This window comes from Nerophis ophidion, linkage group LG02 (genome assembly GCF_033978795.1).
Source record: "Nerophis ophidion isolate RoL-2023_Sa linkage group LG02, RoL_Noph_v1.0, whole genome shotgun sequence".
Taxonomy (NCBI): domain Eukaryota; kingdom Metazoa; phylum Chordata; class Actinopteri; order Syngnathiformes; family Syngnathidae; genus Nerophis; species Nerophis ophidion.
Window position 1 is genome coordinate 21713866 of NC_084612.1, and position 22954 is coordinate 21736819.

Genomic DNA, 22954 nt, shown 5'->3' on the forward strand with positions numbered 1-22954 from the left:
AACTTGAGTTATTGCCGTGAAATACAAGTTTAGTTAGTTACAGCATTGTGACCACCAATGTCACTGACGTCAAAGCTAACATGAAAAGGACAGTTTCAAATTTTAATTAATAAAGAGCGATGTGGATGGATAAAAGTTCTTGACATTTTTAAAGTGTGATGGTTGACTATTTAAGGCTATTAGTAAATAGTTTTAACCCTAAAATAACCTCTAAAAAATATATAATTTAGAAGAACTGCTGTCCTGTGGGTAACGGAAGTGGCTGAGTTTTGATGCAAGCGCTAACGGATCAGGCATCTCGGTAAATCAGGCAGTGAGAGTGACTAGCATGAGTTGTGGCCGACAGCAGCTCCCGTCGAATCTGTTAACAGCATGACATTACCATGAGTCAACAACACGATTGAAAGCACATCAGCGGCTGTGTCTCTCTTTGACCACAAGCCACAGTTAACTATAAATAACAGTAACAGCGTTGTAACATTTAAAACAGTATTTCATTTGATTACTCAATAGTAACACTTATGCTTTGTATTTTTTTTATCTTAACACTGATCCTCATTAACTGTACATATGCAGATTTACCTTTATTTTATCAATGCATTTTGTGTGCTAATGACATGTAGTATCCTATTTAAAAATTGTGATTTCCAGCATGTGTATCCTTTGATTGTGTGATCTTTCCTGCATTTTTCTTGTATGTCTGGTAGAATAACAAAATTTGATTTGATAAGTTATATGACAAAATAATGCTAACTACATCCTCCAACCTTATATAAAATTATTACATTTTTAAAATGTATATCATTTTTAAAAAGCATACACTGTCGGAAAAAAAATACTGCCTATTAACTATTTGTCAAAGTTGTGAAATGGTAAAAAAAATTATTCTGAGCTTCAGGGAAAGTGAGTTCAAATGTTCCGGCGATGTTGGTATTAAGGATATGTTCATTTTCTTCCTAACACAGTACAGTATCTTAACTTAAGGCTCAGAATGAGAATCAATAGTAATCATTTTTTTTCCTTTACTTCAAATTGATTTTTTTGCTGTGTCTGTGCTGACCTCAGCTGTCACATTATCTCCCCAACAAGGCAAGTTAGTCTCACAAAGATGAATGTAGTGGCTAGCATATGAAGAAAAACCTGTCCTTTTTTGGGGATCTCACTCAGATAAGTTACATTACTCTCCTCCACACAATGTGTCCTTTGCTCACTTACGTGTCTCCAGCACTTTAATTTGTCCTCCTTTTCCTGCTCCTAGTCATTTCATTCTGATCTGTCACTCTTTCTTGTCTGACTGCTCTTTTCCTTTCCTCTCACAATTACAAATCACCTGCAAGACTGCAATATTACTGTAGTGTGTCTGTGGTCTGCTACAAAAGATAAAGGAAGAAATTATGTGTTTGTGAATCACGGTTTTACCTTCCTCTGGTGTTGCCAGGGCGGATCTCATGGTAGCAGCATGAGAGTTTTGAAGACTTTCAGTGCAGCCAGTTTCAATACAAGCACTTACAGTCACTAAGTATTGAGTTGATGGAGTGAGACCAGACAGCACACCTGGGAAAGGAGATTCTTAAAGTCAAAAAAGTGAATATCAAAGTGTACATATCTTATTTTTTAAGGTTAGAGTTAGAAAACCTGGGATGACTTGAGTAAAAAGTTTAATATCGTGTTTAATAACTTCTAAACAAAATATATTTGTATATTCAAATCAGCTGCATGACATTGAGTTGCAACTGTTTTCGGCAACCTTTCTGATTTTGACAGTCAAGACACACTGGACCATAAAATGTTATTCTTAAATTACGGTAAATGACTGCTAACTATGACATCAATCGACAAACTACAGTCACACAAATCCCAAATTATATATTTACATAAAAAGACAGATTGAAATTTTTTTGATTATGGCAGCTACATTTTTAGACATTGCAGTATGAATAAAGACACAATATGAATTAGGATTACAAAACAATAAACAATTTGAATTAACAAAATAAATACAAAACAGTAAAAAAGTAAACAATTGTATAAATTACAAAATAAATGTAAAATCATTATAATAAATACCTTTTAATGACATTTATTTTTTAAATTTAGTAAGGAATAGAGTGGAAAAAGAAGTATAGGCCAATTCCCTTGTGTTGAGACGTTTCTTTAAAAAATGCAATATAGTATAAAAATGTAGAAATTAAATAATTGAAAAAAGTAAATGTTTTATCAAACAACAATGTGGTCACGTGGAGTCTCCATTTTTTGTCTCAAAGAGATAACATATCCAAGTCCTTGGATGAATACTGCGATGCAGCATGTGACGATCAGAATCAATCAGCAAATATTTAAAAATCAATTAGTTTTCATGATAGCGATTACATTACATTAACACAACTCTACCACCCGGATGTCAGCCAGAACACAAAAAGCTGCCTGGACAGTTCTAAAGAACAGATTCTATTGCAGCGTTTTGTTGTCTAAAGTAATGACATTAAGGATGAAAAGCAGGTGGTCGATCAACAATCACGTTATTTAAAAACTGGCTACTGTCGACCAATGACAACAGAAACAAAACCTTTTTATCTCTACACACAACCATCCTCTCTCACTTACGCAAACACACACACCAGGATCCAAAACAATTAGACATCACAAACTCCAACACTACACATAACTGACAGGTTGCTACTGTATTAAAACATAGACAACTTTGTAAAAAAAAAGCTAATAATTTTAGTTAAAATATCTTATTTGTAAATGATTTAAAAGTTGTTATTTATTCGGAACAATTTGTTTGGATTTAACTTTCTACTACCCAAAACTGCGAAAAATCTGGGAAATTTTAACAGGGGCCAGGAAACGCCAGCATATGACCCCAATTCTTCAGAGTTTGCACTGCCTCCCTGTTCATTTTAGAATTGATTTTAAAACATTGCTGTTTGTTTTTAAATCTTTACATGGACTGGCACCTCAATATATCTCGGACCTCATCCAAATTTACATTCCTGCGCGCGCACTGAGGTCCGGGAGCCAGCTCCAGCTCGTGGTGCCCAAGACCAGACTTAAGACCAGGGGAGACAGGGCCTTCTCTGTGGTCGGCCCTAAGCTCTGGAACACTCCGCCGCTCCATGTTCAAACTGCTTCCACAGTGGAGTGTTTTAAGTCTCGTCTTAAGACCCACTTTTATTCTTTGGCTTTTAACACTACGTGAGTTGTGTGGTCCTCTGTCCTCTGTTGTCCCCTGTGTTTTTTATACACTTTGATTTTTATTTTACTGTTTTAATTGATTTTACCCTTTAAAATAGTTTTTAATCATATTTGTTTTTATTGGTGTTATTTGTATTTATTTTTTGTTTTATTCAATCATTGGTGGAGCATAATATTGTTTTTTTTAAATATTGTTTTTAACATGGCTGTGCAGCACTTTGGAAACGTTATTGTTGTTTAAATGTGCTATATAAATAAAGTGGATTGGATTGGATGGATGGCTCTGTCTGAAGTCAATAATATTTTTTCAGTGTTTTTTGTAACATGAACCCTCTTTATCTGTTAGTTATACAGTATTTACAAAGACCACATTATGTAAGTGTGACAAGCCATAGCAACATAGACAATTGAATTCAGTCAACAACCAATCAACACAAGCTAAATAATGATTCCCGTGTGTGTGTGTCCTTTTACTGAAGCTGATGTCAACAAGTACTTTAGTAGTCAACTCTCTCTGACGCTGTTGCTAAGTAAAAATACCCCACTTGGCAAGTGAAGCATCCTTTTTATGGGCTTTTTTTGTCCCCTCTACAGTTTTTCACTGTTATGTCCATCGCTGCTCATCCTCAGTCGCCCTCCACTTGATTGACTGAGCCTCATTCCCCCCACCCATCCTTTCTCTCTCTTTGTCACCCATGTTTTTTAATTCAATTAGAGGCTAGGGCCCCACTCCACTGCCATTACACCCTCATTTGCGTTCTGTGTTTTTGAGCCGTTGGTGTAATTCTACAGTCAGGTGTCAAGGCCATCATAAATTAACAAGAAGCCTTATCACTGCTGGACATAATGTCTGGCGGTGAAAGAGGGAGGGGACGGGAAAGCTGAGCGGGAGACACCAAGATCGACGGGCTCATCTTCATATTTGCCTGGAGACATGGCAGCGTGGACAAATAGAAGCAGTGGACGCAGACATCCTCATCATCGCTGAAGATGAAGCAATAAAAGATCGAAAATTGAGAGAGAGAGTTGGAAGGAACCATGCCAAAGTATGACATCATCGGAATAGTTGTGAGTGTCCTGCTCCGAATTAAGACAGTGTGAGGGACTCGTCAAGGAGACATTAACGGGCTTGCATGGACGATGTGTGTGTGTGTGTGTGTGTGTTAGTTGGTAAAGAAGACAACAAAATAAAACAGGGGCAATGTGTTTTCTGGTCAAAATGCATCATGTTATCAAGATTATTCCAATATAAATTGGGTTAGTTCTCATTTTTAAGACATTCATTGAAATAACTAGTTATTGTGAGATGGTCTGCATCCAAACTGCTGATTATGTACAAAAGTTATTTTACCTGTGAAATTTCCATTAGCCAGGTAGATGGCTTTGGTAGGCGGCACCTCCGGCTGGTCTTTATTGTAGGCTGTCAACTCATACCTCTCAATCACACCTCTGACATCACCAGTGGGAGGCGCCCAGCTCACTTGAGCACTGAAGCCATTCAAGATCCTTATTGTGGAGGGAGGTGGGACGTTGCTCGGTACTAGGAAATGAGAAATATCAAATCATTCAGTGTGATTCGTAAGACAATATTCAGGCAGAAGTTTTGCAACGTATGGCCATGACACTTACTGAAAGCGATAAGATAAAAATACTGCACAGTGGTACCTCAATTTAAGATTGCCCCAACTTGAGTACAAACCCCGTTTCCATATGAGTTGGGAAATTGTGTTAGAGGTAAATAAAAACAGAATACAATCATTTGCAAATCCTTTTCAATCCATATTCAGTTGAATATGCTACAAAGACAAGATAATTGATGTTCAAACTCATAAACTTTGTTTTTTTTTTGCAAATAATAATTTACTTAGAATTTCATGGCTGCAACATGTGCCAAAGTAGTTGGGAAAGGGCATGTTCACCACTGTGTTACATCACCTGTTCTTTTAACAACACTCAATAAACGTTTGGGAACTGAGGAAACTAATTGTTGAAGCTTTGAAAGTGGAATTCTTTCCCATTCTTGTTTTATGTAGAGCTTTTGTTGTTCAACAGTCCGGGGTCTCCGCTGTCGTATTTTACACTTCATAATGCACCACACATTTTCGAAGGGGGACAGGTCTGGACTGCAGGCGGGCTTGGAAAATACCTGCACTCTTTTACTACGAAACAACGCTGTTGTAACACGTGGCTTGGCATTGTCTTGCTGAAATAAGCAGGGGTGTCCATAATAACGTTGCTTGGATGACAACATATGTTGCTCCAAAAACTGTATGGACCATTCAGCATTAATGGTGCCTTCACAGATGTGTAAGTTACCCATGCCTAGGGCACCAATACACCCCCATACCATCACAGATGCTGGCTTTTGAACTTTGCACCTATAACAATCCGGATGGTTGTTTTCCTCTTTGTTCCGGAGGACACCACGTCCACAGTTTCCAAATATAATTTGAAATGTGGACTCGTCAGATCACAGAACACTTTTCCACTTTGCATCAGTCTATCTTAGATGTGCTCGGGCCCAGCGAAGCCAGCGGCGTTCCTCAGTGTGTTTAATAAATGGATTTTGCTTTGCATAGTAGAGTTTTAACTTGCACTTACAGATCTAGCAACCAACTGTAGTTACTGACAGTGGTTTTATGAAGTGTTCCTGAGCCCATGTGGTGATATCCTTTACACACTGATGTCGGTTTTTGATGCAGTACCGCCTGAGGGATCAAAGGTCTGTAGTATAATTGCTTACGTGCAGTGATTTCTCCAGATTCGCTGAACCTTTTGATGATTTTACGGACCGTAGATGGTAAAATCCCTAAATTCTTTGCAATAGCTCATTGAGAAATGTTGTTCAAAACTGTTCGACAATTTGCTTACAAAGTGGTGACCCTCACCCCATCCTTGTTTGTGAATTACTTAGCATTTCATGGAAGCTGCTTTTATACCCAATCATGGCACCCACCTATTCCCAAATAGCCTGCACACCTCTGGGATGTTCCAAAGTGTTTAATGAGTATTTCTCAACTTTATCAGTATTTATTGCCACCTTTAACAACTTCTTTGTCACGTGTTGCTGGCATTAAATTTTAAAGTTAATGATTATTTGCACAAAAAAAAGTTTATTAGTTTGAACATCAAATATGTTGTCTTTGTAGCATATTCAATTGAATATGAGTTGAAAAAAATTTGCAAATCATAGTATTCCATTTATATTTACATCTAACACAATTTCCCAACTCATATGGAAATAGGGTTTGTATTTTAAGATAAGAGCTGTCTTTTGGCTAATTGTTATGCTTTAAGTGGCAGGCAAAAATTTGAGGAACAAGCATGCGGTAGTTTGCGTAGCAAATGCCAAAAAAAAAAACCCGTAAGACCCAACCCAAACTCGCCAGCATTAGCTTATACGCAGAGATCGCCATAGCTTTGTTTTCTAAGCATGAAAAGGAAGAAAGTAAGTGTGAAGGACAGTGGTTAGAAGAAGAAGCGGATGATAGGGAAAAAAAATCATCAGTAACATGACTAAGCGTGTCGCGAACTTGGCAAAGCAATTTGAGTGTAGAAGGTTAAAATAATATCTAAACAGCGGACACTCATCCATGAAGATATGGAAAAGCTGCTAATGGTGTATTTGACGGAAATACCGTAGAAGTCCACTCTGCAAGTTAAATGCTGTAGATTATTATTACAAACTCCGTTTCCATATGAGTTGGGAAATTGTGTTAGATGTAAATATAAACGGAATACAATCATTTGCAAATCATTTTAAACCCATATTCAGTTGAATATGCTACAAAGACAACATATTTGATGTCACAACTGATATATATATATTTTTTTGCAAATAAATATTAACTTTGGAATTTGATGCCAGCAACACATGACAAAGAAGTTGGGAAAGGTGGCAACAAATACTGATAAAGTTGAGGAATGCTCATCAAACACTTATTTAGAACATCCCACAGGTGTGCAGGCTAATTGGGAACAAGAGGGTGCCATGATTGGGTATAAAAACAGCTTCCCAAAAAATGCTCAGTCTTTCACAAGAAAGGATGGGGCAAAGAACACCCCTTTGTCCACAACTGCGTGAGCAAATAGTCAAACGGTTTAAGAACTCCCCTCACCTGCCAGGGGGAGATCAAGGGTGATGGGTCAAATGCAGAGAATAATTTCGCCACATCTAGTATGTGTGTGACAATCATTGGTACTTTAACTTTTTAACAACGTTTCTCAAAGTGCAATTGCAAGAAATTTTGGGATTTCAACATCTACTGTCCATAATATCAATCAATCAATCAATCAGTCAATTATTATTTATATAGCCCTAAATCACTAGTGTCTCAAAGGGCTGCACAAACCACAACACAAACCACTAAAACATCCTCGGTAGGGCCCTCATAAGGGCAAGGAAAACTCACACCCAGTCGGACGTCGGTGACAACGATGACTATGAGAAACCTTGGAGAGGACCGCATATGTGGGCAACCTCCCCCTCCAGGGGATCGAAAGCAATGGATGTCGAGCGGGTCTAACATGATACTGTGGAAGTTCAATCCATAGTGGATCCGACACAGCCGCGAGAGTCCAGTCCAAAGCGGATCATATCATCAAAAGGTTCAGAGAATCTGTAGAAATCACTCCACGTAAGCGGCATGGCCAGAAACCAACATTGAATGATCCCTCAGACGGCACTGTATCAAAATCCGACATCAATCTTTAAAGGATATCACCACGTGGACTCAGGAACACTTCAGAAAACCACTGTCACTAAATACAGTTTGTGGCTACATCTGTACATGCAAGTTAAAGCTCTACTATGCAAAGCGAAAGCCATTTATCAACAACATTCAGAAACGCTGCCGGTTTCTCTGGGCCCGAGATCATCTAAGACGGACTGATGCAAAGTGGAAAAGTGTTTTGTGATCTGACGAGTCCACATTCCAGTTTGTTTTTGGAAATATTCGACATTGTGTCATCCGGACCAAAGAGGAAGCGAACCATCCAGACTGTTATCAACACAAACTTCAAAAGCCAGCATCTGTGATGGTATGGGGCTACATTAGTGGCCAAGGCATGGGTAGCTTACACATCTGTGAAGGCACCATTAATGCCGAAAGGTACATACAGGATTTGGAACAACATATGCTGCCATCTAAGTGCCGTTTTTTTCGTGGACGCCCCTGCTTATTTCAGCAAAACAATGCCAAGCCACATTCAGCACGTGTTACAGCAGCGTGGCTTCATAAAAAAAGAGTGCGGGTACTTTCCTGGCCCACCTGAAGTCCAGACCTGTCTCCCATCGAAAATGTGTGGCGCATTAAGAAGCATAAAATACGACAGCGGAGAGCCTGGACTGTTGAATGACTGAAGCTCTACATACGGTGTGGCGCAGTGGTAGAGTGGCTGTGCGCAACCCGAGGGTCCCTTGTTCAATCCCCACCTAGAACCAACCTCGCCACGTCCGTTGTGTCCTGAGCAAGACACTTCACCCTTGCTCCTGATAGGTGCTGATTAGCGCATTGCATGGCAGCTCCCTCCATCAGTGTGTGAATGTGTGTGTGAATGGGTAAATGTGGAAGTAGTGTAAAAGTGCTTTGAGTACCTTGAAGGTAGAAAAGCGCTACACAAGTAAAACCCATTTATAAAACAAGAATGGGAAAGAATTCCACTTTCAAAGCTTCGACATTTAGTTTCCTCAGTTCCCAAATGTTTATTAAGTGTTGTTAAAAGAAAAGGTGATCTAACACAATGGTGAACATGCCCTTTCCCAACTACTTTGGCACGTGTTGCAGCCATGAAATTCTAATTATTATTTGCAAAAAAGAATAAAGTTTATGAGTTTGACCATCAAATTTATTGTCTTTGTGGTGCATTCAATTGAATATGGGTTGAAAAGGATTTTGAAATAATTTTAATCCGTTTATATTTTACATCTAACACCATTTCCCAACTCATATAGAAACGGAGTTTGTAATAATAATGTGCAGCATTTAACTTGCAGAGTGGACTTCTACGGTATTTCCGTCAAATACACCATTAGCAGCTTTTCGGGGTTTGTTCATTACTTTAGAAAACTACTTTAGTTGTTAGTAGTACATTCCATTGTATTGTTTTTCATATAATATTTTTTATCTTAAAGTATTTTTTTGAAATTGGTCAAAGGCATTTTACATGTTGAAATTGTGCTGTTTGGGGGGGCAAGCACTAAATAAATTGATTTAAATTAATTTCAATAGGAGACGTTTTGAAATACAAGTGATTTCAAAGAACCAATTAAGTTTGTAAGTTGAGGTACATTGGTATATGGAATTGTACCAAAGATTTACTCTAAAAGAGTGTCTGTGGGAATTTTATGTCGATGTAAAAAATAAAAAAAAAAACGAGAAAAAAAAATTAATAAAAATAAAAATGTGACCAGGTTGGGCAAATGCGTGGAAATGAATTTGTGTGTCTCAAAAACTATACCTTAAACTACTTTCCAGCATTACATTGCAGATAATATAAAATCTAAAAAAAACCATATCAAATACAGGCAACACAACAGGTTGGGAGTACAAGAGGTTAAAGAAAAAGCATCCCCCCCATTTTTGCGTGCTTTAATAGGTCCAGTAAATCATGCCTCACCATTAGCATAAATAGTATTTATGAGAGTAGTAACTTTTTCAGCACTGATTTAATACAGCAGGCCATTCATTCTGGGGCCATATTTCACTGTAATCAACCTCCTTCCTTTTAAGTGCTACTCCTCTTTCTGTTGGAGAAGGGACCATCTACTGTCAAACCTCCCTCTACTACACCATCCTCTTCACTCCAACCATTACAACTCAAAAAAATACTTAAAATAATATTTTATGTATATTAGACAAGTAGATAATTGATATTGTGGGGTATCAAAAAAAAATTCTGATACGTAATTCTCCCACCATCCCAATGATCCCAACTCCTTCCAAGATTACCCAATCATTGTGCAGCTTTTTCCTCCATTTTTACCTAAACTCTCCTCCCCTCCATATCCACTCACCTTTGCCTCTCAATCCCCCACTCTCTCTTCTTCCTCTAGATTCTTAATGTATTTATTAGCACTTCTTTACCCATCCCGTCCATTCCGCTCTGTGGTCACAGCACACCAGACCTACCAGTGTATCGTTCACTACTAATGAGCAGCTTTATATTACACAAGGGAGCACATGGGCCATTCTAGGTTAACAGCCTTTTACTGGGATGCCCTTTATAGTGGCTTTATCAATCTCACATAGCGTCAGGCACGTGTAATATCACTAGGCTCAGATGAGCCTCACACAAACACTGCACAAGATGTAGTGCCTTTTCTTTTTAACATCTATTGAGATGCAAGGTGAACTACATCAGATGGGAACCATTCCTACTTGCCGTCAGTCAGTTGTAAGAAATGTATGATGTGAACGAAAACGTACATAAACAACACCCTCATAGGGACAAATTCACACATATACATATTAACTGATAACGGAAAGAGATGTCTTACCTCTGCCCCGGCTGCGTCCTCTCTGCCAAGGTGAGGCTGCCAAACCTCCTGAACCTAAAGCTATAAACCTATACAGGTATTCTTAAAGCAGGATAAGGAAAAAGAAAAAAAACATGTATAATATTAGGTACACCTTTATTTAAATGGTGTATTTTTTCTAATGTATGCCACACTGATTCTAAGGGCAATACATTGATAGCAACTGGACTGTTCAGATTGTGAAGATATAATACCTCTAAACCGAGCAGCTTTCATCACTTAATGCTCACAAACTTGGATAGGACAGATCTAGACTAGAGTAGACTTGTCCTGACTAGACCTGGATAAATGAAAATATTCACAGGCCTGCAACTTATATGTGAATCCATGTGTTGCTTGTACGTATTTAGCTTTTTAGCTTCTTTCATCGATAGTGAGAAATGGTCATTTAAAATAAACACTGTATTGGAACTGGCACTAATCAATTAGTACCAATTTTACTGCAAATACTAGACCAAAACAGAGGAGAAGGCTGTTGCAAAAGTGGGATGTAGCCCTCTGAATGAGATGTACAGTATATACAGAGGAAATAATCTACTAAAAGCCCTAAGAGTTGGCGTCGCTGCGACAAAAGGTAACATTTTTCTTTGCAAGTGCATGTCAAGCTGTACAAGGGTTTGGATTGGAAAGAGCGAGCTTGCGTAAAGTAATCGGCTCGACACAAATGCCTTAAAAACTAGGTTTGGTTTTACGTCTTTGAAACATGCAAACACTGCCTCTCACACTGTACCATTTCTGTTTCGCTCGGAGCTCAAACCTTGGTCTGATAAAATGAAAGGTGGAGAGCCTTAGGCATTGAGGTAGCGGCTTGGGCTTTTAGCTCAATGTCTAGCACTCCTACACTTTCATTTGTCCAATACAAAGTCTTAAGGACTCAGGGATTGCGGCCGGCCTTTGTCACATAAAATAAAGAGGTTTCGAATAGATCCATGCCTTGTTTTGCTCTGTCCCTGGCTGAAAATATTTCAACCCATCCTTATTAATGGCGCAGCAGATTTGTAAGGATACATACACTGAACAAAAATATAAACACAACACTTACGTCTTTGCTCCCATCTTTCATCTGTTGAACTTAAAGATCTAAAACATTTACTACTACACAAAAGACCTCTTCATCTCAAATATTGTTTACAAATCTGTCTAAATCTGTGTCAGTGAGCATTTCTTTTTTACTAAGACAATCCATCCCACCTCACAGGTGATTAAACGGCATGATTATTGCACAAGTGTGACTTAGTCTGCCCAAAATAAAAATGCACTCTGTAATGTTGAGTTTTATCACACAGCACAAGGCCACAGATGTCGCAAGTTTTGAGGGAGCGTCCAGTTGGCATGCTGACTGCAAAAATGTCCACCTTAGCTACTGCCTGTGAATCGAATGTTAATTTCTCTATCATAAGTCGTCTCCAAAGCCGTTTGAGAGAATTTGCCAGTACATTCAAATGGACTCCAAAACCGCAGACCACGTGAAACACCACCAACCCAGGATCTCCGCATCCAGCAGTTGCAACTTCATGACAGTCTGAGACTAGCCACCCGGACAGCTGCTGCAACAATTGGCTTGAATTACATAAAAAGTTATGCACAAACTGTTAGAAAACATCTCAGGGAAGCTCATCTGAATGCTCACCTTCCTCATCAGGGCCTCGACCTGACTGCAATTCGTCGTCGTAACGGACTTGATTGGGCAAATGCTCACATCAGATTCAAGCCACTAGATTTGTGAATCAATTGGCCCATGGTGGGGTGGGGTTATGGTATATATTTTATTGATGGCATTTTGAATGCACAGAGATACTGTGATCAGATCTAGCGGCCCCATGTTGTGCCATTCACCTGAGACCATCACCTCATGTTGCAGCATGACAATGCATGGTCCAATGTGGCAAGGATCTGTACACAATTCCTAGAAGCTGAATATATTGTAGTTCTTTTATGGCCAGCATACTCACCGGACATGTCACCCTTTGAGAATGTTTGTGATGCTGTGGATCGGTGTATTTGACAGCGTGTTCCAGTTCCTGCCAATATCCAGCAACTTTGCACAGCCATTGAAGAGTGGACCAACATTCCACGGACCACAATCAACAACCTGATGAACTCTATGCGCACCATAAAACGACTGCATTTTGACCACACCCAATAAAGCAAAACTTCACATTTTGGAGTGGCATTTTATTGTGGGCAGCTAAAGGCACACCTGTGCAATAATCATGCTGTTAAATCAGCATCTTCATATGCCATATCTGTGAGGTGGGTTGGATTATCTTGGAAAAGAAGAAGTGCTCACAAACCCAGATTTAGATAGATTTGTGAACAATATTTGAAAGGGATTGGTCTTTCGTGTATAAGTAAAAGTTTTAGATCTTTTGAGATCAACTCATGAAAAATGGGAGCAAAACAAAAGTGTTGCGTTTATATTATTCTTTAGTATATATGTAAAGTTATATTTTGAGATTCGATGTTTTGAGATTTTTAAGACGTTGAAAAAATGATGTTTTGTTAAACAAATTTTTCATTGTGTAATCATAGGATTGGCTCTTACCAATTGCACAATTACTTTTCTCTGCTTTTATAAACAGATATAATTGATTTTAGGCATAATTAAGTTCAGCCTATTGATCTGTCCGTTCACAATATTTTCAGTTTTTCATGTGGCTCCCTGGGAAAACTAATTGGCTACCCCTGCTATAGTGATTGTTCAGATTAAGAAAAATGCTATTAAACTGATAGAATGTGATGTGAGAGGCCATCATATATTTATAAGGAATGTATTTATCTGTGATTAAAGGAAAGTGCACATGGCTGATAAAACGTGACTTTTTTTTATTTTATTCAGTATTTTTATTTTACGCCTAAATACGTCACAACTAAGACTGCTTTTCAGGTGCACAACTGAAAGCTTCCAATAATAAATCACTTTACCAGACATGAAAAAAGGTTACATACTTAACAGATGTTTAGTAGATGACTAGTAAAATGTTAATGCTTATACGAGCTATGCCAATCTGATACCATACTGATGCAACTCTGTGATTTATGTTAACACTAATGTCAAATAATATAAAAAATGCCACACAAAAAAGCCAATTGGACGGTGCCTTGCACAAATTTAGATTTGCATTTTCAATTTTAAAACACAGCAAAGTAAAAAGAGTGAGTGCTTTGCCTACAGCACACACAAGGTCAAGTGTAATATTGAAGTGTGTGTGTCTGCATGTGCGTGTGTTTGTGAGCCTGTCTGTGAAAGCAGTATAAATCTCTACTCTACAATGTCATACTGAACAAGCCTGATGTTCAGATGTGTTTTCCACTGGCCAATCTAACTCATTAAAATATAGCATTTATTTAGAGTGGCTTTGTGCATTCTGCTTATTTAGTTTATTTGTTTTGATGTAAAGTGGATATGAGATGAAACATAGAGTTGATGACCTTGAAATATGCATAGAACATGCCTCACATGTAGTCTGCAATAATTCACATTCCGCTGAGCAGATCCTCTGACAATTGTGGGCAATGGTGACATCATCTTAGGTTAAGAAAAAGTTGATGAAAAAGATGATTTGCAATTCTTACCAGTGAATGGCGGTAGACTGTAATCAAAGGCGTGTGTCTCTCTACCAGTGAAGATCAACACTGAGTCATTCCCCCTGCAGTTGTAGCGACTTTCACTGGTAGGACAGCCGTCGAAGTAGATTCTAACAGAACGCTGGGAGGCAACAAAGAGATTCACACTTTGACTGACAGGAAAGCTTGTTTCGTCACTTTGAATGGCGAGGCCCCTTACGCAACCTCCGAGGCCTGCAGAGAACAGAAAAAAATTAGAAAAGTATTGAAAGCATCAAGGAAATGTTTGTCTTGCACTTTGTTAATAAATTCATGCCATCATTTATTATTTTGCTTTGCATATGACAGTACATGTTTGTCCATTAATTATTTTCATAGCAATATGTTCTAACAATACGCGTTTTGACACAGCTCTTACATTGAAGAGTTACTGTTGGTGTTGATGATAAAGTGTCAGGTCACAGCATCTGTCTTATTTTTTGCTGTGGACACATAACTTACCATGTCTGTGACTGTGGATGTGTAAGGCAGGATGTGTGAGCTGAATGGGCACTCCGCCCAGGTATAATGGTGAGTCAACCTGAAGCCCCCCTGCTGCTCCAGCTCCCCTCGTCTCCTCTGCCCAATCATCGACAGCAGCAGAGATGAGAGAGCCACGCTTTGCTAGGGAAAGCTGCTTCCAGTCCCCATCACAGTAGCTCAGCCCAACCCACGTGTTAAGCTCAGTCACGTGACCACCACTGGAGAAAACAAACAACAGGAGGCCACCTTTCAGCTCCACCTAAAATAAAATATTAAAAGAAGCAATATCACAAGTTTAGTATTTTTCTTGTTACTTCTTGAATCCAACTTTTAAATTTGCGGCACAACTGACCAGCATATAGTCATCAGTCTGTGTGTTGTATGAAAAAAGCAAAAGTGCATTGAGCTGGTCAGTTCTAAACTCCATGGAGATGTCAAAAACCTTTCCTCCACTGAACACATCTCTGCTCAACTCCAAGTAACCTAAATACAAGAGGGAATGACATGGCAACATAAGCAGCCAAATTACATACAGTCCTGAGATGAAAATGTAAGATCACTATCTACAATAAATAATCATCTGCACACCAATCATCAACAACAATAAAGACTGTCCTACCATGACCAAGAAAATGGGCCCCTTCCCCAGTTTGAAATGGGCAGCCTTCCCAGCATTCATATGCTGACACTTTATTTGTAGCTTTTTTCCAGTCCAGAGATCTCCACTCCTCTGACGGGCTGTCAGTCATCATAAAACGCACGTCTCTCAGACAACCTGAGAAACCTCGTTGCATCATTCGGGCGGCCCCTGGTGGCACAGACAATAATTAAAAAAACGTTAACTGAACTTTTTAAAAAATTTACCTATAATTCACAATCCTTATGAGAGACAAAAACTCATGTATTTTTTACGCATTCCAACACGTAAATAAACTTAAATTAAAGTTAGCTTACAATGGAGTCAATGGAGTCTATTCTGTCCATAAAATCCACCCAAAAAACATCTAAGTAACGCCAAAAATACTCCACTTACATTTCATGGCCTCAATATTATTCGAGTAGTAGCGATATTGTTATTAAACATTAAGGACCTACAATAAGCAGCGCATTGATCAGAGAGAGGTAACTTGCTGGTGAGATACTTTCTCGCCTCAGAGCTCTTGAAAGTTGATTCTATATTATAAGTCATGCCCCTCATTTTAATAGTAAAAATATGTGGACATAAACTAAGAAGTTAGTACTCTTTGACAGCCAACTTAGGACCTGGAAATGTCAAAAAAGACCCTAGAAAGATGCTTTGTTCAACCCTCATTCTTCATCTAAACGGGAATATATCAACATCATAACAGTAGGCATCCCAGTGAAAGCAGACATTGTACAGTAAGTGATGTTTTATTATCTTTGTTGGTTTTCAGGAAGTCTGCAGTGAGTAGTAATCAGCGATGTTGTGTAAGGAAAAAGCAAACGTGATGCGTTAATGCGCGAACGTGTGCTTAAAATGAGCAAATTATGTAAATATCACATGCTATTATGCCTGTTACTAAATTACATGTATACTTACAATCTGTATATAAAAAATTGATGGCAGTGTTTGGATGTTTTTACCCGGAGGGCTTTACAGGCAGAAGAAAGTGACTCGAATAGGCTCAATTGTAAATGAACTATTGCTTGGTTTTATTTACTAGTTGGAGTGCATAAAAAAGTAAATATGTATACTTGTCTTACACAACAATTGGGAATGTTAGGCAAAATCCAAAAAAACAGTGCAGTTCCCCTTTAAAAATGTTTTGACATTGTGGTTACATGCTAAAATAGACACCTAAAGTTGAACATCTACAGGTCAGCAGCTAGCCATAGGTAGAGTGTAGAAGGACGCACCTGAATCATTCCTCTGTAGAGTTAAATCTTCTGGCAGTCCTCCAATAAAAACTCCAGTATTCTCACCAATTATTGTGCTGCCACTGGAGGCTGAAGCACTGTCTAGTGTATTGTAGCATGTATGTGGGTTTGAAAAGAAAAAGTAAAGAGAACAATAAGAACAATTAAAAAATCCTCAACACCACATCCTAATGGTACATTTAATAAACACCACAGGTGACAAAAAATATTTTTCCAACCACAACATTAGGTACACTTTCCCTTTTTATTGAGATATTATGCACAAACATTAAAAAAAATACTGTTTTTCATGTACCATATTAGCTATGCATACAGAAGGGTATCATAGTAGCAATAAGAATACTGATATGGTTTTTCATTGGATTTTATCTGCCTAGATGTTACAGGAGAAACTAATGTTGTGCCTGATGAATGTATGAACGGCTCCAACAAACTGGCAAAGAGCACAGGAGCACTGATAAACATAAGTGAGTTTCTCTGTGTGGGTACTTGTTTCCTCACTGGATTCCTCACTGGATGAAAGAGCAGCTAATATCAACCTGGCTAATGCTTCAACAACTGGGAAATTTACACACAAAGCAACGTGTATAATTACTTTTACATCCTACGCTGTTTACTTTTACAGACTAAAAAAACATACAGCATTACCATTTATTACACACCCACACAAACAGGTGATACATGCTGCAGTCAGTATGAATGAGTTACCTCTGTATTGATTGTTTACAATGATTGTTCCCACGGCCCCTCGCCTTGTTGCTGTGATGCTGTGCCACTGTCCATCGTTGTAGAGGCGCCCTCCGTCCCCCTGTGCACTCACGACCACCACTGAGCCCTACGCAGAGCAGCAGAGAAGAAACAACTGAAAAAACCTTGAACTGGAGCTGAACGCTGAAAAGAAAAACTGGGATTCATATATTTGTAATGCAGGTATGGTTTGGCAGGTCTTGGAAGACACCATATGTCTATCCCTCAAAACCTTTGAAGGCCTACATTTTTGAACTACATTTTAGGAGAAATGTCACATTGACCTGAATATACAGTATTTTTTTCCTTAGGAGATAAAATCTGGAAAAAAAAATGAGCAGTCTTACATATGGAGTAGTTGAGATTTGTATATGCCAACCTACAGGTGGCGCCAATAACTCATCCCAAAACCATTCAGAGCTTTTCTTCTTGTCACTCAAAAATATCAGTGAGATGCATATAAGACAAGTGCTGTGTTTGACTAAGCATTTTCAAAGCCACATTTGATTCATTAGATTAAGCGCTTAGTCAACTATCAGTTCAGAATCTATAGCATATTTTTTCAAAGGAGAGAAATAAACAGATTGTCATCATAGTAGTGTATACAGGCTGGTCACTAGGTGTCAGTATAACATCACATGATGTAACTATAGCCGCTATAAGGTGAATTATTTAGATACTTAAAATAGGAATATAGTTTTTCATTAAAGTGTACATAAAAGAGACCTCACTAGCAACTTTTTGTATCTCAAAAAGAGACTAAACCACTATGATAAACAAATAAACTTGGTAGAGATTGGATTGTTTTGTGAGATCCTCGGCTTAGGCGCCGCGCCAACAAAACAGGCTGTAACAAACTTTCCGTATGTGAACCGGCAGAGGGATCATTGGTTTTACCAACAGAGAGCTACATTCGCAGCGTGGAATTATAGTAAAACTTTTTTTTTTTTTTGCAGACCAATATTTTTGGGAGAAGGAGATGTGGGAGGCAAAAATACATGGCTAGCTGGTTTTAACACGTGTCGTCACACCAGGAAGCAGCGTTCGGAAGGAGCATTTGGAAGCAGCGTTCGGATAGGAAATATCTCTCACTCTTTAAAAATATATTTTACTTATAATAAACACAATCGATTCATCCGACCCAAAACATTTGCTGTACGCGGGGACCTCGGCAGGTTACTCCTACGAAGGGAGGAGAGGGGTTTAATGCCTGAAAAATCGACTGTGAGGTTGGTAGTCGGATTAGACTCTTCTGAATCAAAGTGTCGAATCTTTGACTATTTGAAGCCAGCCCTAGTCGAGACCCACTGAAAAAAATGTCTCGGGGTAAGGAAAGTTAGCAAAATAGGGGTTAAAATTATAATTTTAAGATAACGGTGATTAATGAAGCAGTCATCAAACAACTGTCCAGCAGCTGAGAAATGTTATTTTATTTATCTATTGGAATCCAACAATTATTTCACTGATGTTGAAAACATGATTGAAAAAATATTTGCTTTGTCTTTTTTGTCATAATTTTGTCAAAAAAAAAAAATATTTGTCCGAAAACTGGTCCCAAAGTGCAGGCGTCATGTTTTATCTTGATTAATACAATAAAGTATGTATCTAATATCATACAAAACTTTAAAGGTTAAACTGCTGTCGTGTAATCTTGTTATTAAGATTGGTTGATGTATTTGTACATTTATTTGAAAGGTGAGATTATTAAAAATAATGTGTAGAATATTAATAAAGGTTTGGCAAATGTTTTTATTTCCAATATTTAGCAAGGTAAAAACAAGTCCAGTAGTAAAACAAGAGCACTAGATCAGTAAACGCCTACAGAAATGCACTGAGAGCACAGAGCCACATACAAACAGTGATGAAGCTTTAATGATGGGATCAATAAATGTATGAATGCCAAAGTATATCAGCTTTTGGCATTTTTACTCCCAGCGCTAGGCGGCTCTTCTTGACAAGGCAGCAAGGGGAAATGTGTTCTGTTTACAGGCAGACAAAACCAGATCAAATTCTTGCCAGTTAAATATTCAACAATTTCATAATCACTGTGGGTGTCCTTGAGCAAGTCTTTACAAGTGTTAACTACTCAAGGGGCTATGTAGAACTGCCGGTAGCAATGTTCCACACTAGGGAATGAAAACAGCAAAATAATCAATTGTGTCAAACACGCAGCATTTTTGTATCATAACCAACAACTAACAGATACATGCAGACAAAGTGAGCAGGTTTCTCATACTTGTGTCATTTAGCCAATTTAAGAGTGTCATGCCAAATTACAGCAGCATGGTGGAGCAGGGATTAGTGCATGTGCCTCACAATAACAAGGTCCTGAGTTCAATCCCGGGTTCGGGATCTTTCTATGTGGCGTTTGCATGTTCTCCCCATGACTTTGTGGGTTCCCTCCGGGTGCTCCGGCTTCCTCCCACCTCCAAAAACATGCACCAGGAGATAGGTCTATTGGCAACACTAAATTGGCCTTAGTGTGTGAATGTGAGTGTGAATGTTGTCTCTCTATCTGTGTTGACCCTGAGATGAGATGGCGACTTGTCCAGGGTGTATCCCGCCTTCCGCCCGATTGTAGCTGAGATAGGCTACACCCCACCCCGCACCCCCGAATGGAACAAGCGGTGGTAAATGGATGGATGCCAAATTACACCGTGCACTCTTATTCCCATTAGACTAGCTAAACAGGCTGCTAGGAAGAAGCAATATATACATCCATTGGGAGGAAGGCAATAAAAGATGACACTAGTCCAACTGTTGTTAGCTGACACACAAATGTCCCCCGCAACAAAAAGTAGTGTTCTAAACCTTGTCTACAGCAGTTACCAGTATAATGTGGTCAGCGGCCACTTATTTTGCGTCCTGGACTATTTTTTATTTTTTTTGCTACATACAGTGACCGATAATATTGTATCAGAATTTGCTGCCATAATGCATGAAGTTGATAGGAGTCTGAGATGTTGTTTATTTATTCATTGTTTACTTTTTTATGAAAACATTTCTACAATATTGTTTCCTTGTTATGAATTGCTTTCTTCTATAATATTTAAGTTTTATAACCTAATAAATAAAAGCAATGAACGAAGATACTCGCTTACGGTTTACGTAAACCTACTATGGACGTATGCATAGGGGGCTGGTGGGCGGTGAGTACATATTACACTTATGTCCCAAAACATGTCATATTATCGCCAACAAGCTCTCGTCATCTGTTCTTAAATTTTTAACAAATCAGAAAGTTGCAGCTAAATGCTTTCACTGCCTCAACGAATAACGTCATAATGTCTCATTTTTACTACTCCTACGCTTTCCGTCATATTTAGCTTCAACATGTGAGTTTGTCATGGCTCCAACCACCGCAAAGCCTGACTCAAATGGCTCCACATACAGTGGCCACCCGTCTATAGTGGGCACTTTCGCTGTTTCCCTTAATTCACTTTACACAGGTTTGACTATAATTATATTTTTATGAAGACATGTTACGACAAGTACTGCATGGATACTGATGAGTGTGCTGTATGTGTTTTTTTGTTTCAGAGCCTAATTAGATAGTGACCTCATAGAAATATGCGCAATCATCTGCTATCAATGCTTTCATCATCCAATCATCGACTCTTCAACCTCTCTACATGTGTCTGTAAGGATGGATAAGGCATGTGTGTGAGAGTGTGTATGCAAGGGTGCAGAGCTTAATTAGCTTGGCATTGGTATTCATGTGTGATGACTGCAGGGAATGAGTTAATTGCAGTCCAATTCAAACGTTGACACACTTTTAAAGTTTTTATTCCGCCCCCTCTCACTCCACCTCCCTGACAGAAAGCAGTGAGTGAGGTACAGATCACATTTATAAGATGAGAGAAAGTCAGTGAAAAGAAAGCAAAAAAGGCCTGTTGAAGGTGAGCTGTACTGTACTGTAGGTTAAGTGAGAAGAATTTGATTGTAAAGTAGAAAACATTGCCTTAAATGCACACTTCACTAAATGATTAGAGGTTTAATTTGAATAACAATTTCTCAAATGCATATACATTTAATTAGGTATAATGAGCTCCAGATATTAATTCAACAATTAATCAATCAATCGATTATTTATATATACGTTCAGTTGCAGTTTTCAGTTATCTCACTCTGTCCAAAATCTCTTGATATAATTTCCTTCTGATGTAACTGAATAACAAAAATAATATAAAAACATCTTAGTATGATCCACAACAGTTCGATATCACTATAAACAACAACCACAATTATGTACATGACGTATAATAAAATAACACCTGAAAGTGGAAGTGCTCTTGTATTGGATTTCAAAAGACAATGTAATGTTGAGATGAATGCACAACAGCTAACTAAATATCATATTTCACATTTATAGTCACATTCCACATGATGTGAAAAATGAGTACATACCTGTGGGTCAAACAAAAAGTAAGGGCGTCCGTTTTTTAACTGAATAGCAATGAATTCCTCTTGATTTCCAGGAGAAATGGCGCATAGCAGCATGCCATCTGGAGAGGAAGTCTTGAAACTCAACTCAACACCTGGGGTAAAGATGAAGAAAGTGTAAAATAATAGTTTGATATAATCTAGAAGCAACATCTTTATGGCAAATTTGAGAAAACACCTTTAGGCATTATTTTTTTACGTAGCTTTTGTTATATCTCCATCAAGTTCATGATCTCCCAATTGCACCAAACCTCTAAGCTGACTTCATTTTCGCTAAAGCCAACTGTCGAGGATAATCTTACCGCGAAGACACTTGGGGAAAACGGGGCTCAGAGGACGAGCCTCGGAGGACGCACTTGATTCCACTACTTTTAAAAGCTCTTACTTGTAAGCTCTCACTTTTATCTCTAAAATCTGAAATCTTCCAAAAATATATTGGCTCCTCCTTCCCGCCTCAACAGCATTACAGAGCCTTTCCTCTTCTGTCCTTCTCCTTAAGTGCTTGCCCAGTAAGTTAAAACATGGTTCACTTTCCTTTTAGAACTAACTTGATGTTTTGACTTACACTGCACCTCAAATAAAAAAATAAGACCAATTACACCATTTGTATCAATCATTTACATGTACTGTATGTGAAAAGAGAAGGTGTCCACGAGGTTCGTAGCATTAATAGAAGAACATCTGTCATTAAACTGGTTGTATTCACTTGACGTCATGTCTGGCTTCTTAACTATGAGAGGCTCGAAGTGGTGGGCCAGTAAGCGTCTGTTATCATAGTGTTCTGGGCGACATTTTTCCTTTTTCGAAGAAAAATGCCCTATGCCTGCATTGTTTTGGCTGATGGAACTGTTCAAATTGCAAAAAGGATAAACGTTTCTTCAGAGTTTCATCGAAAAGTAATCAAGAAGGGTAAAAGAGTGTAAGACTTTACGAAAGAAGACCAAAAAGTAGCACGCACTCCAGTCTAAGATGGCAGAGTCAAAGAATGCACAAGTTTGCAGTGATCATTTCTATACAGGTTGGTTTGATATACTTTTAACG

The 22954-nt window shown here is 38.4% G+C and overlaps 1 protein-coding gene across 5 annotated transcripts in view; it reads right to left on the reverse strand.

Moving 5' to 3' along the window:
- The window catches only part of ush2a (Usher syndrome 2A (autosomal recessive, mild)), a 400820-nt gene that overhangs the window by 191838 nt on the left and 186028 nt on the right, over positions 1–22954 (reverse strand). For all 5 annotated transcript variants that reach the window (XM_061879051.1, XM_061879076.1, XM_061879060.1 and 2 more), the window contains exons 30-39: positions 21878–22008; positions 17432–17558; positions 16703–16804; positions 15444–15632; positions 15177–15307; positions 14804–15083; positions 14312–14536; positions 10697–10777; positions 4550–4738; positions 1420–1554 (exon numbers count right to left, since the gene is read on the reverse strand). In XM_061879051.1, the coding sequence (XP_061735035.1) occupies positions 1420–1554; positions 4550–4738; positions 10697–10777; positions 14312–14536; positions 14804–15083; positions 15177–15307; positions 15444–15632; positions 16703–16804; positions 17432–17558; positions 21878–22008 (1590 nt within the window). The remainder of the gene's footprint in view (positions 1–1419; positions 1555–4549; positions 4739–10696; positions 10778–14311; positions 14537–14803; positions 15084–15176; positions 15308–15443; positions 15633–16702; positions 16805–17431; positions 17559–21877; positions 22009–22954) is intronic.